At 50.3% G+C, this 14,905-nt stretch overlaps 8 protein-coding genes across 8 annotated transcripts; 2 read left to right on the top strand and 6 right to left on the bottom strand.

The window, feature by feature from the left end:
- Positions 1-357: 357 nt before the first annotated feature.
- N7537_009957 (3-hydroxyanthranilate 3,4-dioxygenase) lies at positions 358-1,106 on the bottom strand (the record flags this gene model as incomplete). Its single annotated transcript, XM_056901011.1, has 2 exons — positions 1,023-1,106; positions 358-904 (listed from the first exon to the last, which is right to left on the bottom strand). Exons 1-2 carry the CDS (start codon positions 1,052-1,054, stop codon positions 358-360), a joined length of 579 nt encoding a protein of 192 aa, XP_056749679.1. The 5' UTR covers positions 1,055-1,106.
- Positions 1,107-1,297: 191 nt separating this feature from the next.
- Positions 1,298-2,506, top strand: N7537_009956 (RNA 3'-terminal phosphate cyclase-like protein; the record flags this gene model as incomplete). The annotated part of the gene is made up of 1 exon (XM_056901010.1): positions 1,298-2,506. The coding sequence occupies one exon, from the start codon at positions 1,298-1,300 to the stop codon at positions 2,504-2,506; it is 1,209 nt and encodes a 402-aa protein (XP_056749678.1).
- Positions 2,507-2,592: 86 nt separating this feature from the next.
- N7537_009955 (uncharacterized protein) lies at positions 2,593-2,916 on the bottom strand (the record flags this gene model as incomplete). The annotated part of the gene is made up of 2 exons (XM_056901009.1): positions 2,593-2,791; positions 2,846-2,916. The coding sequence occupies 2 exons, from the start codon at positions 2,914-2,916 to the stop codon at positions 2,593-2,595; spliced, it is 270 nt and encodes an 89-aa protein (XP_056749677.1).
- Positions 2,917-3,121: 205 nt separating this feature from the next.
- Positions 3,122-5,295, bottom strand: N7537_009954 (tellurite-resistance/dicarboxylate transporter family protein; the record flags this gene model as incomplete). The annotated part of the gene is given in 4 exon segments (XM_056901008.1): positions 3,122-3,253; positions 3,288-3,408; positions 3,427-3,514; positions 4,092-5,295. 4 exon segments carry the CDS (start codon positions 5,293-5,295, stop codon positions 3,122-3,124), a joined length of 1,545 nt encoding a protein of 514 aa, XP_056749676.1.
- A 1,934-nt stretch (positions 5,296-7,229) lies between these two features.
- Positions 7,230-9,010, bottom strand: N7537_009953 (uncharacterized protein; the record flags this gene model as incomplete). Its single annotated transcript, XM_056901007.1, has 2 exons — positions 7,230-8,913; positions 8,985-9,010. 2 exons carry the CDS (start codon positions 9,008-9,010, stop codon positions 7,230-7,232), a joined length of 1,710 nt encoding a protein of 569 aa, XP_056749675.1.
- Positions 9,011-9,999: 989 nt separating this feature from the next.
- N7537_009952 (J-type chaperone JAC1) lies at positions 10,000-10,650 on the bottom strand (the record flags this gene model as incomplete). The annotated part of the gene is made up of 1 exon (XM_056901006.1): positions 10,000-10,650. The coding sequence occupies one exon, from the start codon at positions 10,648-10,650 to the stop codon at positions 10,000-10,002; it is 651 nt and encodes a 216-aa protein (XP_056749674.1).
- A 457-nt stretch (positions 10,651-11,107) lies between these two features.
- N7537_009951 (putative pre-mRNA splicing factor) lies at positions 11,108-12,727 on the bottom strand (the record flags this gene model as incomplete). The annotated part of the gene is made up of 2 exons (XM_056901005.1): positions 12,643-12,727; positions 11,108-12,591 (listed from the first exon to the last, which is right to left on the bottom strand). Exons 1-2 carry the CDS (start codon positions 12,719-12,721, stop codon positions 11,108-11,110), a joined length of 1,563 nt encoding a protein of 520 aa, XP_056749673.1. The 5' UTR covers positions 12,722-12,727.
- Positions 12,728-13,266: 539 nt separating this feature from the next.
- Positions 13,267-14,655, top strand: ppmA (type 2C protein phosphatase PTC7; the record flags this gene model as incomplete). The annotated part of the gene is made up of 1 exon (XM_056901004.1): positions 13,267-14,655. The coding sequence occupies one exon, from the start codon at positions 13,267-13,269 to the stop codon at positions 14,653-14,655; it is 1,389 nt and encodes a 462-aa protein (XP_056749672.1).
- Between the last annotated feature and the right edge of the window lie 250 nt (positions 14,656-14,905).

The following is a 14,905-nucleotide window of genomic DNA, read 5'->3' as shown; positions in this document are numbered from 1 at the left end:
TGATTGTTGGGTCGGTTACCCCGGTTAATAAATGGTGTTCTTTCGGGGGGGAGGAAGACAATTTGCAACACGGTAGGGGCTGTGTGCTTGTAATAAATACCATAACCTTGGTCATAATGAGATGTCGTTTTATACAAAGAGCTTTGCATGTCCGTTGTATCTTGACCTAGACTTGCATCACACTTTGGTATGTCGAGGGACGTATCTATCTCATTCTGTTCTCTTTTTTTTTTTCTTTCTATTCATACCACCATCTCAAAGTATGTTGGATTCGTCACTCATAACCATTAATGACCGAAAAATATTACAATTACGGCCTCACCAACCTCACCCTCTAATGGACCAGATCAGTATACACTATTCAGGATAATTCGGCGGCTGCACGATTTCCCCATCCTGGTACTTCGACGCTGCAATCTCTCCACAAGCCTTACACTTGCGCTTTTCCTCGTCGGCCGCAAACTCCTCAACCACAGCCTTAACCTGTGTCCCCAGGTCAACACACACGAATTTCTTCTCCCAGACAATCTCCTTGCAGCTCTTGCAATACCATCTCATAGCATCGACTGCATCCTTAGCCCGCGGCTGCTCCATCACAACACCGACTGTATCCTTGAAGCGCACGGGGCAATGTGGGGTATTTGCGGGCAGCAGGAAGATCGAGCCTTCGTGGATGGGGATATCTTGGAAACTAGGGGGTGTAGTTGAGTTGTTGACCGTCTTGAGGAGCATTGATCCACGGTATTGGTAGAAGAACTCTGGGGTTGTGTTGATGTGGAAGTCGGTTCGGGCATTTGGCCCGCCCACTATCATCACTGTGTAACCGGCTGTGGCTGGTGTTGAGGGGTGGTAGACACAGTAGTTGTTGACTGGTGGTTGGAGGAGATGGGAGTTTTCTTCGAGCCTGGATAGATGTCGTTAGCATGGATTTGGGGATAGCTTGCTTATGGGTCGTGTGATGAATCATATAGTGGGGGGAGGTATTGTAATAGATATATATGTGAAGTATTAACAGGGCTTACCATTTGGGGATGTTCAGCGCTGGAAGAAGCATCGTGAATATATCAAGATATGACCTTGTCAGAGTCTACTTTGTAAGTTTTTGTAAATGTCGCATGAGGTCGGAACCCTTTAGAAATCAAAAACGATGATCTGATCCCCGGAGATATCAGCCCCACCCCGGACTTAAAATACCGGCCCGGATCAACTTCCCTCCGTCAATTTTTCTTTTTCATATCTCGAATCCAACAGTCAAACTACAGTGTTTAACGGCGAGAGTCTTGACCAACCACACAAAATGGCCACCTCTCAACCCCCCCTTCGGTTTACATCCCATCACAATCTGGTATATCGTTTGGTCTTGTCCACCCTCACCGGTCGCACAGTCCACATTTCGCAAATTCGTTCCTCGTCGCCCACGAATCCGGGTCTTGCGCCTCATGAAATTTCTTTCCTCCGTCTCCTAGATGCAATCACCAATGGTTCTCAAATGGAGATCTCATACACAGGTACCGTGCTTGTCTACAAGCCGGGTTTGGTCACTGGCAGCACGGCCGGTACTGGAGCCAGTGGCGGCATGATCACCTACGAGATTCCGTCAAACTGTAACCGCGGTCTCAGTTACTTCCTGATCCCGCTCTGTCTACTGGCCCCCTTCGCCAAAGCACCCATGAAGGTGCTCTTCACAGGACCCGGTGTCATCACCTCGTCGACACAGACCGGAGATATGTCCGTCGACAGCGTTCGCACTGCGATCCTCCCTCTGTACAAACAATTTGGTATCTTCAACAACATCGAGCTCCGTATCTTGAGACGATCGAACACTGGCCCCACGGGTAGGGGTGGTGGTGGTGAAGTGCAGCTCGTGTTTGGCCACCAGGTCCGTCTGCCGAAGACCCTGCACTTGATGAACGCGGGCCGCATCAAGCGCATCCGTGGTGTTGTATACTCGGTTGGTGTGTCTGGCTCGAACAATGCTCGCATGATTGAGACTGCCCGTGGTATCCTCAACCCACTCAGCCCTGATACTTATATCTTCTCCGACGTTGCGTCTGCGCCTTTGGTCCCAGCTCCGGATAAGACCAACCCTCAGGCGAAGAAGAAGATCGGTCTTGGGTTTGGGTTGTCCCTGGTAGCAGAGTCCTCTACGGGTTGCCTCTTCTCAGCCGATGTGGCCTCTCCACCACAGGGTGGTCAAGCCCCCGAGGAAGTTGGAAAGCAGTGTGCATTCCAACTTCTGGAGACGGTTGCCAAGGGAGGTTGTGTGGCTCCTGCGGCTGCGACAACCATGTTCACTCTCATGACTATGGGCTCGGAGGATGTTGGGCGGCTGCAGGTTGGCCGAGATGTGATTGCTGATCCCAACGTTGTCCAGCTCGCCCGAGACCTGTCCAAGTTCGGTGCCCCTGGCTGGGGTATCCGTGATGCACCTGACAATGGAGATGGAGATGTGATTGTCAGCATTGTCGGTCGTGGAATCGGTAACGTCGGCAGAAAGGTTGCTTAAGCTGCTGTGGACGGCTTTCGCACTTCATCCCAAGTCTACCACCACTCTGAGGGCCGTCTTTGCCAAATAATTCGGGAAGTCTCGCCTCAGCAGTTCACTCTTTCCCAACAGACGGGGCCACGTGGTAGTCCATCAGATGCCGTCGGCGTCGCGAGCTTCTGGCCGTCTGTCCAGTGCGCGCCAGCTCCAAGAAGCTCCAGACGTTCCAAGGCTTGACTGTCGAGCATGAACTCGACCTGTCGCTCCACTGCGACGAAGCCATGTGCGGCAAAAGACTGCTTTTTCCTGTCATCATGATACCCAAACAAAACTTGCTAGAGCAAGGTGACAATCTCTTACATAGGATTCAATATCATTGTCTTCTCTTCTACTTCTACTTCTACTTGTACTTGTACTTCTACTTCATACATATTGACGTTGACATAATGGTGACATACACATTGCCCGGGTGATCAGGTAAAAGTGTATCCTGAGGCCATCGACTCTATTGTTTATAAATACCCCTCTCTCTCCCTTTTTCCTCTTCTCTTCTTCATCTCCCCAACTCTTTTTCTCCCCCCATCCTTCATATTTCATCTTTATGCACCCCCTCCCTTCCCTTTCCCACTCTCCATCTTACATTTCATCTTTCGGGTTTCTTGTTTGCCATTTATCCCCCGCCTTCTGCTCACCGGTCCCGGGGCAAACCTGGTGCCGACTGGGAAGTGAAGAGAGGGACGTCGTCACTATGTTGGAACACAACGTCTTCTACCATTTATTCATCTTCTATCTTACATCTTACATCTTTCGGGTTTCTTGTTTGCCATTTATCCCCCGCCTTCTGCTCACCGGTCCTAGGGAAACCTAGTGCCGACTGGGAAGTGAAGAGAGGGACTTCATCATCATGTTTGTTCTGCAACGTCCTCTACCATTTATCTTACCATTTATCCTGCCATTTCCCCAGCGACGGCTCGCACCTCATCGCGGTGCTGGGGTCCAGTAATCCTTCGGGATGAAGCCAAGACGAGCCTTTTTTTTTTTAAAAAAAAAAAAAAAAAAATTCCTGTTCGACTTGGGTTTTCTTTTCTCTGTAGTGTAGTGTTCTTCGTATGATGACTTCCAGGTAGGGCTTTATGGTCGCGTGACTTGTCTTTCTGTTTTTGTTCTTGAACTCCGTACTTGTCCGCAAGGGTTTGGTCTTTTGTTTCTTTGTATTACTAGGTAGTTATGGAATGATTGCAATGGGATGATTTGTTCTCGTTCTAATTCTATTGACGCGTAGACGCTAAGGTGGAAGATCAGACAAGACATGAGACGCCGAAGATGCAGAGGAGTTCCGACAGGACCAGAACAAAGACAGTGCTTGAACGCTTTGGAGATGAAACAGCAGAAATTAACATGAAGATCAAAATCAGAATGAAAAAAAAGGCAACAATGAGAGAGGACAGAAGTGTGTGCAATGAAAGAAGACGAAAGAATGCAAAGAAAGGTTGTGCAAGAAGCCGAGAAAATGCCAAAAGTGACAAGAAAGCAACCAAAAAGAGCACGAGAGACAAGAACCTCTCGGTCGGAAGAGCATCTCATTCCGATGTATCCTCATCCCTACCAGGATACATAATATCCTGACGATAGACCGCAAGACCATGATTCACAAAGACAAAGATGAACATGCAGACAATGCAGATAGTCATCGCAGAGCCAACACCTCTAATCGCCGCACTGTCAAAGGCATTTCCAAGCGTAATAGTAGCAATTGTGAACCCCGTATTAGGGAAAACCATTGCCCACCAGCTGAGATGGAAGTTCGTCGGCGGCGACCGAATAACCGCAATAGCAGCAACACAGAAGAACCAAAAGCTCAGCGCCCACAGGAACGCGCCCGCGGCCAACGCCAGTATCTCCAGCATCCGTCCATCAGCAGCAGTATCCGCACTCCCCATCACGTTGAATGTCTCGGGGAGTCCCTGCGCCATACCAACCAGAGCAAGCGCCGTGAAGGCCGGAGGTCCGACGCAGATGAACATCGCTGGTCGGTGTTCCCGACACGGAAGTCCACTCTCCATCAGCCGTCCGATGTAGTGTGAGTACATCATGAACGAGATGCAGAAACCTAGACCTTGGAAGGTCATTCCGGCGGTGACGATTGGGATTGCTGCGCGCTCGGGCTGGCGGGAGGAGATCACGGATGCGATTGTACCGCTGAGCATGATTGGGAAGGCGGGCAGGATCCAGGAGGGCATCATTGCTTGGAGGCGGTAGGTGCGCGAGGCGAAGAGGAAGGAGTATTGTACGACGGCGACAGTGAAGGTGCAGAAGCAGTATATCCAGAAGAGGACTTCGAGGGTTGTTGTAAAGGACGGGGCAGGGTTGTCGCCGAAGTACTTCTCCAGACCGGTGATCATTGTTGCGATGGAGAGCCAGAAGGTTGGGAAGAAGAGGCCTTCACGTTCGTGGCGGAGGGAGTTGAGGGCTCCGCCGTGGAGTATGAAGCGTGCTGCCATGAGAGAGCAGACGAGGGAGAAGAGGACAAGGTTGAAGAGGTAAATGGCTAGGCCGATCTCGCGGTAGCCTTTGAATTTGTTCGGCTGGTTCGCGATGAGGAGGGCTAGACCTCCGGCGCTCATGGTGAGGGTGTACCATGCCCATGTGAAATGGCGAAGGCGTTCGCGGAAGCTCAGTGGGTAGGGCTTCTGGCACTTCTCTGAGTTCATGAAGGGTGCGTCGGAATGAGAGGATGGTGGTGCAGATGGAGGAGGATGAAGCTCTTGGCTGTGATTAGGGTAGGCCCCTAGTAGAATTGGATTGGACATTGTGTGTGTATGTAGATTGGATGATTTGATGCAATGTATAGATGAAGCCCTAAGATTGGAACATAAGAAGAAAGGAGTATAGAGTGAATGTATTCAAGACACTATAGACCAATGGGTCATAGAAGCAATAGAAAAGTAAAGTCAAAGCAGAAAAATTGAGGTAATTGAAATGATAATGAATGTAATGAAGTGAATGAACTGGAAGGAGCGAGAGGGGAGATGTTAATATACGAATCCAAAGAGTATACAGGCATATCAATTCCACAATCCCATAATTCACTGAAGATCAGCCAAGAAGTTCCAAGACTCTACTTTTTACAAAAAAAATAGATTAGAAACTAGAAAGGGATTCTATACAAGGTAGAGAAGGTAGTCAAGGAAATGGAGTCCTTTAAAACGGACCTACCAGCGGTCTCAATCGGGCATGTTAGACCCCATAATTCGAACTAAGAGGAATCTATAAGAATAGATCGGCCCAGGATGTTGGGCTCGGACGATTCATCATACTCCAATCCGCATCAGGGGGGTGGCGGTTGGTTCCTCTAGGGGCAGTTCTAGAAACACTGTGATCCACTGCGGATCCGGGCAGGTTAGACGCATGTAGAGGAAAACTTCGATGCCTAGGGGGGTGGTTGTGAAGTCAAGGGCATGGGACTCTGCCAAGAACATGTAGAAATCATTGGGGCGTAGCGCCTTTTTTTTTATCCTCCCCCGGCGCAATCGATATAACCTGGTCCTTGAGGTGAAAGAGTACAAGGCCGATTGACAAGCTACTGTATAACCAGATTGTGTCAGTTCAACATATTCATCATTTGAATCAGAGACCTGTTACTCAGATGATGAATCTCAAACCCGAATTCCTTCGGCCCGACGGTGATTTCCTTTTTGTTTCACGCCGAACCCTTCCGATAGGATATATAGGAGGTATAGAAAAGTCTAAACCGGGATTCCAATGCGCGTCCAACGTGCCTAAACGCCAAACGCCAAGGACGAAGATCTACACATCGTTGACGGTCCGCTGCCAAGCTTCAGTTCGGTGGCTGTGAAGGACTAGGGAAATTGGTGAACCGAGGAATCACCAGGTAACACCATTGCGTGTATGCACAACGTACAACATAGGTGTCGAACCATTTCAATACATTAGTACACGCAATGATGAAGATCAAGGAGAGAAGTTGTAAAGTTGACGTTAGGTGGAGTTCGGAACGTTGACGTACTCGGAATTTCTTGGCGTTTTTTTCCCCTGACCTTCTCTTATCTTCACACAGCCCCATCAAAACAACACTATTGACACCATTCTCGCCAAGAATCCTATTCTGAAATGCATCTTTGTCGATCAGTCGATCATCCCTCAAGGGATTCCTGGGATTATCATTGGTGAATTGGTTGGCTTATCTTTCGCCAAGATGCCCAGCCTTGTTCTGAGGACATATGTGATGAAACTAATGAAACTCATGAAACTCATGAAACCCATGCAACGATGTGACCGAAAATCCACTTTCTCACAGTCAGGGTCTTCTTATGGAGTCGATGGAGTCGATGGAGTTCTCTATGGAGTCTATGGAGTCTATGATTTATCAACTCGGGATCCCACTGATCACCCGGAACCCTACATACAACCATGGATGGACAATATAAAAACCACTTCATTCAAAACAAAAGAGACAAAAGAAAAAGAAAAAGAAAAAGAAAAAAATACCAAGATCATGCAGAACAAAAGGAAGATAATGCAATGCACCTCGAAAACGACAAATTCAAATTATGCAAAAAAAAAAAAAATTGCAACATGCAACATGCAACAGAACGCCAGATCCTTCGGAACATCTTCAGGGCAGCAACGCATGAAATCATATATCAACTTGATGCAGAAAATCAGAAACACACCAAAACTCTGGGCATTCCAATCCCATATCCAATCACATCACAACATCCACTCACATCATGCGGTAGACAAGATCAGAGGCCAGCTCCGTCGTCAAATCCAACAAAGCACGAAGACTCTTAGGGGAAGTGGAAGTCTCAATTTGCTCCGTCTTGGCATCCATCGGCCGCAAAGAAGGTGTCGCCGAGACCGAATCCTCCGCCGAATGATACCGTGCCAATTCCTTCACGTTGCACGCCGCATAGTGAACCACCAGTCGGCGTAGCTGGTTCTCCCGAAGTTGCGTCGCGGATGTCGGCGAAATCGGCTCCAGTCGGGCCGTCTTGGTGTAGGCGTAGTGTACCAGCTCCAACACCATCTGCGCCTTGGTGGCTGCCAAGCCGTCTAGAATTTGGGAGTTGCCCAGATCGGCGGTTTCAAAGTTTGTCGATGACAGTAGGAGCAGGTCGCGGTGCAGCTTTCGGAGACAGAGCTGGGCCAGAGCTGGGATTAGGTACCGTGTGGCGAAAACGTAGACTTTTGCGTGGAAGGTGATGTAGGGGAGTTCGTTGCTTGGCGTCTCGACGGGGGTGGGTTTGGAGGTTGTTGGCTCGCCGTATTGTAGGGAGGTGAACTCGTCCCATAGGTTGAGGCCGGGCTCGCAGGGTGAGGTGGCCTGCTGGTTGGCAAAGGACATGTCGAGCATTGGTCGTTGGCGCTGTGCTTGGGTAATGCTGGTGCCTTCACTTCTGTCTTGAGTCCATGAATCTTCCATCGGACCTTCCGGAGCAGCTGGTTGTTCTTCTGCAGGCTCGGGCTCTTTGGATGCAGGTGCAGCTTCAAGTTCAGGTGCAGGCTCATCAGCTGGCTGTCCCCAGTTCTCAGTTGGCTCTGCTTCTGGTTCTGGTGCAGGCTCTGCTGTAGCCCATTCTTCAACGGGCTCTGCTGCTGGCTCTGGGACAGGCTCGGCAGCAACTTCTGGAGGTGGTGTGGATGGCGGCGTAAGGCTGACAGGGTCGGCTGGCGCGGGAAGTTCCTCTTCGACAGGCTCTGCTTGCTTTTTGCTTTTCTTCCCTTTCTTCCCTTTCTTCTTGTTTGCCTTGGGTTCTTCTGGTTCCCATGTCGCAGGTTCTTCAGTCGGAACAGCCCATTCATCGTCGGCAGGCACTTCCTCGGCTGGTGGCGCTGGGGCATTCTCCGCTTCGTGGTATGTCTCTGGCTCTGGCACCGGCTCTGTTACCTCGACTGGAGCCGACTCGACCTCAGGCTCTGGTGTAAAGGTTGGAGTAACCGATTCCTTGACCTCGACGGGCGCAGGCTCAGACACGGGCTGAGGTACTGGCGGCTCAGGTTCAGGTGCAGACTGGTGGTACGCTGCTTGTCCCCGATGACGAAATTGCGGAGGCGGCGACGGAGCTGGGGGCGGGACAGTCGACGACATTGAACCAGTCCGGTAATTCTCTCTCCAGGTGGCGGTACTCGGCGAGCTCTCGACTACCCCAATCTTGTGTTCTTCCTGGACCTCCCGCTCGGGACGAGGGACGTTATAATCACCGGTGTACGCATACTCGCAGAATGCGACAAAGGTCTCGACATCATCTTCTTCCAGAACGGCGATTCGGTGTTTTGATTCCCTGGTCGGACCGTTCATAAGATTATGGAGTGGTTTGGAGACATGCTCGGCGAGTCCCGACTGGATCGTCAGCTTCGTATGTCGTGGGCCGACAAGGAAGGTGAATGACGGTGAGTGGACGATACTGAAGATGTTGAATTAGCGGTCTACTTACAGTATATACCTGAGTCATAGACTGAGATGCGCTCTCCATACCTGCTAAAATTGGGAACAGACTCCATGAGAGACAGTTGACCTTCTATAGAAGGGGTGAGATGAAATTTATCTACGTTCTAACATGCAGGACAGTCCCATTAAATATTTTACCTTCAATTCCCGAGGCACCGGAGGCATTCTTGGGCAAAGATAGTAGTCTGCAACGTGTGCAGCTGTGATGGGGGCAGGAAGCATTTCCAGGACCCATTGTACTAACGCTAGACCTGATGACTCTATAAGATATGCGAAATGGGGCCAAAAGAGATTTGAATGTTGTCGTGGTGTCTGCTCGCCCTGCACTATTTTCTCGATGCCTGGCTTGTTAAACCCCCCCAATGCCAATAACCACCCTCCACCTGTTCATTTGAACCATTTGAATGAAATGCCGCCATCACCGAGACAAAAAAAAACAACGCAGAAGAACCATAGAGAGCAGCCATACAGAACGGCTGGTCATAACTGGATCCTGGACTGTCCAATTGTTGGGCGACGTTGGCGTCAGCAGGTTTGTGCCCAATCCCCAGCCTCGAGAGAACCCAATCTGTGGCCTCACTGGTTGGTTTGTTCCTGAGAGCTCCATATGAAATTTGAAGCTTCACCTACTCATTAAATTTTTGATTTGTCTTGGAGATATTTGCGACGTTTGGAATGTAGCGGTCAACAGTGACAACGATGCCCTAAAAAGGTACCTAATTTATACCGAGGTTGGATTAGCAATGACATCTACAGATATTTAAGATATTTATGGGTAGATTAACAAGAATAGGCATTTCAATCCTTTCGGGACTCTTCTACGACAGGTTGAATATATTCCTTGTCCCCTCTTTCCGAAACAAGCTTAATCGACTGTCCTATAGGGGAAAAGTACGAAATCTACGACTATAATTGGCGCCCTTGGAATATATCACCAATCACACCCTTCAATACATCCAATATTCTCCAGATGTCATATGTAAAAGAGTAGAGTCTATCCAGATATATCCAAAACAAAACATCTAATAATATACAAAATCAATCAACTACTATGCATCAACCGAATCTCCGTATTCCCAGGCTCCCACTCCCTTAACCCTTCCCCAACACTATACCAAAACCGCAGTCGAATACATTCTTTCCTCGCAGCCTCCAAATCCTCCTTCTCAAACGCCTTCCCAAGTCTCTCCACACAATCAACAACCCTCCCCTCATTCTCCTTCTTAAGCGCATTGATCTGCGCCTCCGCATCAGCAGAAGCCCCGACCTCTTCAATGGTCTCCTGCACTTCCATAACTTCCATCAGCGTCTCCGCATCAAGCGCATGCTTAGTCGACGCGTCTTCCGCCGTCACGTCGATCCCATGCCATTCCCGTAGAATGTACTGTGCCCGCTGCAACGGGTCCAGGAGTGTCCGGTACGCTTCGTTGATCCGCGCTGAGAGACCCTCGGCAAGCTGCTTCTCTGCTCCATTGGGGTATTTGTCTGGGTGGACCAGGCCCTGCAACTGGAGGAATTCGCGGCGGAGATCGCTGGTTGGGATTGCGAACGCCGAGCTGGGTGGTGGACCGGCTGGTAGCGTTTGAGGGAAGATCGTGTAGTGGTTGGTTATGTCTGGTGCGCCGGCGAGGGTGGGTTTGCTGGGTCCTGTTGGAGTAAAGGTTTCTGTTGAGGCAGAGCGGTGCTGTATCATGGGTGTCTGGATTATGGGAAATCGACGTGTTGGGAGGGTTGTGAGCCCTCGCGCTGGCTGGCGATATCGGCAGAACATGCATGCATCTTGGCTTATATTTGAGAGCGAGTTGGTTGGTCGTGAGAGCGGCCGTGGGGTTGCTGTGCGACAGAGATGCTGTGTAATTCTCTGTGGATGGAAAGCCATGACTATGCAGTATGTTTATGGCCAAGGCAAGGTCAAGGGAAGAGCTATCACTTCAAAGTTGATAAAAAGCCCTCGGCATACCGCTTTACGTCATCCCCGCATGACACGTGACCACTATACAGGAACAGACTACCAGGATATCGACACTCTGGATACTTTGATAAATCTTACATATGTATTCGGCGAATTACAGCTTGTTCTCTGAATTGTATGTTATTTCCAATTAGGAAGCATACGGCAGATAGTTGGAGAGCCAATGTATAAACCTGAATCATTCAATCCCCCAAAGCTTCACAGTACGATCGTGACCGCAGCTGGCAATCCACTTTGCATCGTCACTGATATCCGTGCTAAGGACGTTGCCCGAGTGGCCGCTCAGCGACTTCACCAGGGACCAGTCATCCGCGCTAAAAATGTTAACACTCTTATCAAATCCACTGCTCACGAAGAATGTGCCTGATTTCTGGGGCGAGGGCGCCTCCGGTGCTTTATCGGCAGCTGGTGTAGCACCATCAATGTCCATCCCGCCATCCGTAGAAGGTAAGAATGATGCAGACTCTACGCCCTTGTACCAGCGGAGGTCCGATACCACGCTTTTATGCGCACCAATTCCACCCGTCTCCTTCATCTGTCGCAAGTCCCAGCATTTGACCCAGCCATCACCGGAACCAGACAGTACCCGGTGACCATCAACGCCCCAGTCCATACCGTAGATCTCGCGTATGTGACCGTCGAGGATCATCACATTGCGTCCTGTCCGCAGATCCCAGATACGTCCGATGCTGTCGAATCCACCACTAGCCACCAGAGAGCCATCGTTGTTGAAAGCCACTGTATAGACCTCTCGCGAATGGCCTTCTTGTAGGAGAAGCTCGGTTGCCGTTTCAACATCCCACAGCCGCCATGAGCTGTCGAAGGATGCCGATGCTGCATATCGACCCGAAGGGTGGAACTCGGTACGGCATACACGGCCGGAGTGGCCAGTTAACGTAGCCAGCGGCTTTTCTTGGTCAAGAGCCCAGAGGTTGAGATTTCCTTCGCCGCCTCCGGAGATCAAATTGACAGTTGAGGGTGAGACATTCGAGCTGGGGAGAGTGGCGCCGGGGAACCACGACAAACCACCTACTCGATCCGTATGCGCCTTGAAACTCGCTTTTTCTTCCAGATTGGGTACGCTGAGCAATTTAATCCCACCGCTCCAGTTTCCAGCAGCGATTGTCTGTCCGTCCGGCGCGAATCGACAAATGCTTACCGGACGATCACCAGCAATCTGCGACCCGTAAAGATCAAATCCTTGTAACTTCTCCTTGACGGCTTTGCGATGCTTGATATGCGTTCGAAGTGTAATTGTTGATTCGTCCTTAAGCCGGGCCACGCGAGCCTTTGCGCGTGGCAGAGAATAGCGCGCAATATCTTTCCGCGCCTCGAGTAAATTGTTCCCTCCCTCTGTGAAGAATTCTTCTTGTTGTTCCCCTTCCTCCTCGGCTTCTTCCATTTCTATCTCGACTCCGCCTTGTTGCTCCGCCATGTCGGTTAACAGTTCACGCAGACGATCGCGTCGCTCTGATGGTCCTTCGCCGAATAGCGTAATTGGCTCTCCGAGCTCTCGTAGTCGTACGCGTACTCGTGTGTCATCTGTTGGAACCACCATCGCTGCTGCTCTCCGTTTCCGTTCGAATTGCGATAGAATGGCAGAGGCCCGCTCGGTTGGGATACCCCCTGCAGTAGAGGGCATATCATAGTCTTGGTCTGTGGCTATAACTTTATTAGTAGGCTTCAAATGAAAGCTGTTCGAGAACGACTTACGAAGATCGGCATAGCTGATGCCCCCCATGTCTGTGTCTTCTGTCTCCTCGACATAAGCTTGTCGCGCCGGGTGCATCATCTTGGGCAACTTAGAAGCTTATGCTTCTCCAGTAGCCCAAAAGGCAGATTAATAAAGATTCGGGTTTGGGTAAAAGAAAAGAATTGGGGTATCTTGTAGCGAAGTGAAAAAGGTTGGCGGGAGAGAAGATGTTGCGGCCGGCAGAATAATTGATAGACTTTGGCGGTAACGTGTTGAAGAGCATACAGGTGTAGGTCCGACCGAATTGTATATATTCGAGTCGAACTACTTATGAGAACAGTACTTGAACTCATTCTCTCTCCCTCTATATATATATTCTTCCTGGACCAATTCCAACCCCATACAATTTAACAATTTCTGCCTGAGAAATCTGGTATTAACGAAAAATCAATGACGCCAGGCGGTCGGACGATAAGGGCGGGTACTTGTCTTATCCGTTGAGATTCATTCAGCTCCTGGTTTTTTTTTGGCTTTTTGATTCTCTCTTTATACCTCTTGTTTCCTCTCTTCTTGTTCCTCTCGCTCTCAAATAGGAGACCCATACTCCACGAGGGAACTATACATAACCCCCTCCCAAACCTGAGATGATCCCGCCAAGTGTTTCCTGTAGAGCCTGCAGTACCGCCTGCAGTAGCCTACAAGCCATCGTTCGAGACGGCGTCTATTCAATCTCCACCAATCCGAGCACATACACACCCTCCCTGTTCAAAGCCCAACATGTCCGCTTGTCCTCTCACGCGGCAAGGATCAGACCAGACACCCGTCTAAGCCTGAATCTAACCCGCCAACCCTCCCGCCGAGCCTTCCACGCAACCCTAACGACCAACTTCGAAAAGCCCTCGCCCTCAAACCTCTCCTATCGCGTCGCCGTCTCATCCTCCGGCAAAGGCCGCCGCTTCCATCCCATCAAAAATGCATACAACTTCGACCCAACAGCAGACGCCCTAGGCGTCTCAAAGGACAAGAACTCTGTCAGTCGCCGTCGCAACCGCCCAGACTCAGGCGAAGACGCCTTCTTCGTAACTCGCATCGGAAACCGCATCTCAGACCACCAAGACAAAAACGCCGAAGCAGTCGCCTTCGGCGTCGCAGACGGTGTAGGAGGCTGGACCGAATCTCGCGTCGATCCGGCAGACTTCTCGCATGGATTGTGTAACTACATGGCGCAGACCGCGCAGACCTGGCATGAGCCTGCCGAGCGCTTGCGCCCGAAATACCTCATACAGGCTGGGTACGATCAGGTCGTGGCGGATCCGAACATCCGCGCGGGTGGAAGTACGGCATCTGTTGGCGTCGCGTTGCCGGATGGACGGGTCGAATTGGCTAATTTGGGTGATTCGGGATCGGTGTTGTTGAGGAGGGCAGCGGTTCATCATTACTCGGTTCCGCAGACGCATGGTTTCAATACCCCGTACCAGCTTAGCGTGATCCCGCCGCGTATGCGCGCCCAGGCTTCTGTTTTTGGTGGAGCATTTTTGGAGGATTTCCCCCGTGATGCGTCGGTTACAAATGTGCAGATGCAGCATGGAGATGTGCTCATTGTTGCCACTGATGGTGTGTTTGATAATCTCAATAATCAGGATATCCTCAAGCTCATCACGAGCCGGATGGTTATGACTGGCGCGTGGACGGCTACAGCGTCTGGCGTTGGGGTCTCGGAGAACCTGCGTGCGCTAGCTGCGCCAGGTGGATTGGCTGATGCTCTTCCCATTCTATCGGGCTCGCCGCTTTCCAAGGACCCGGCTAATACCGAGTCTGGACCTGAGGCTGGAGTCACGTTGCAGTCTGTTCTTGCGGCCACGATTGCTGGAGAGACGAAAATTGCTAGTGTCGACTATCGCCGCGATGGGCCCTTTGCTAAGGAGGCTCAGCGCTACCACCCTGGTGACTATTACCGTGGTGGAAAAGTTGATGATATCTGCGTTGTGGTTGTCATCGCGGTCGACGATAGCGTTGCTGCGAGTGAGGCATGAGTAATTTGGACAGGAAATCTGGGGATTTCGTTGAACCGGCGTCATACCATGTTTTCTTTTTTTTATTTGGGTTTGAGGAGCATGATGTATAACTGCATCCATATATAGAAGGCGTAGGGATTTTTGATTTTTACAAAGAGCCGGGTATGTAAGCGCTTCCCTGTCGATACGTTGACTACATTCAAATAGACATTTTATAGAGATAACCTCAATCGCATGGAATGGGACTTTCCACAGAGTCTTATATACG

This window comes from Penicillium hordei, assembly GCF_028827395.1.
Source record: "Penicillium hordei strain IBT 12815 chromosome Unknown utg000005l_segment0_segment0, whole genome shotgun sequence".
NCBI classification, from domain to species: domain Eukaryota; kingdom Fungi; phylum Ascomycota; class Eurotiomycetes; order Eurotiales; family Aspergillaceae; genus Penicillium; species Penicillium hordei.
This window is presented reverse-complemented; position numbering and strand designations above follow the sequence as displayed.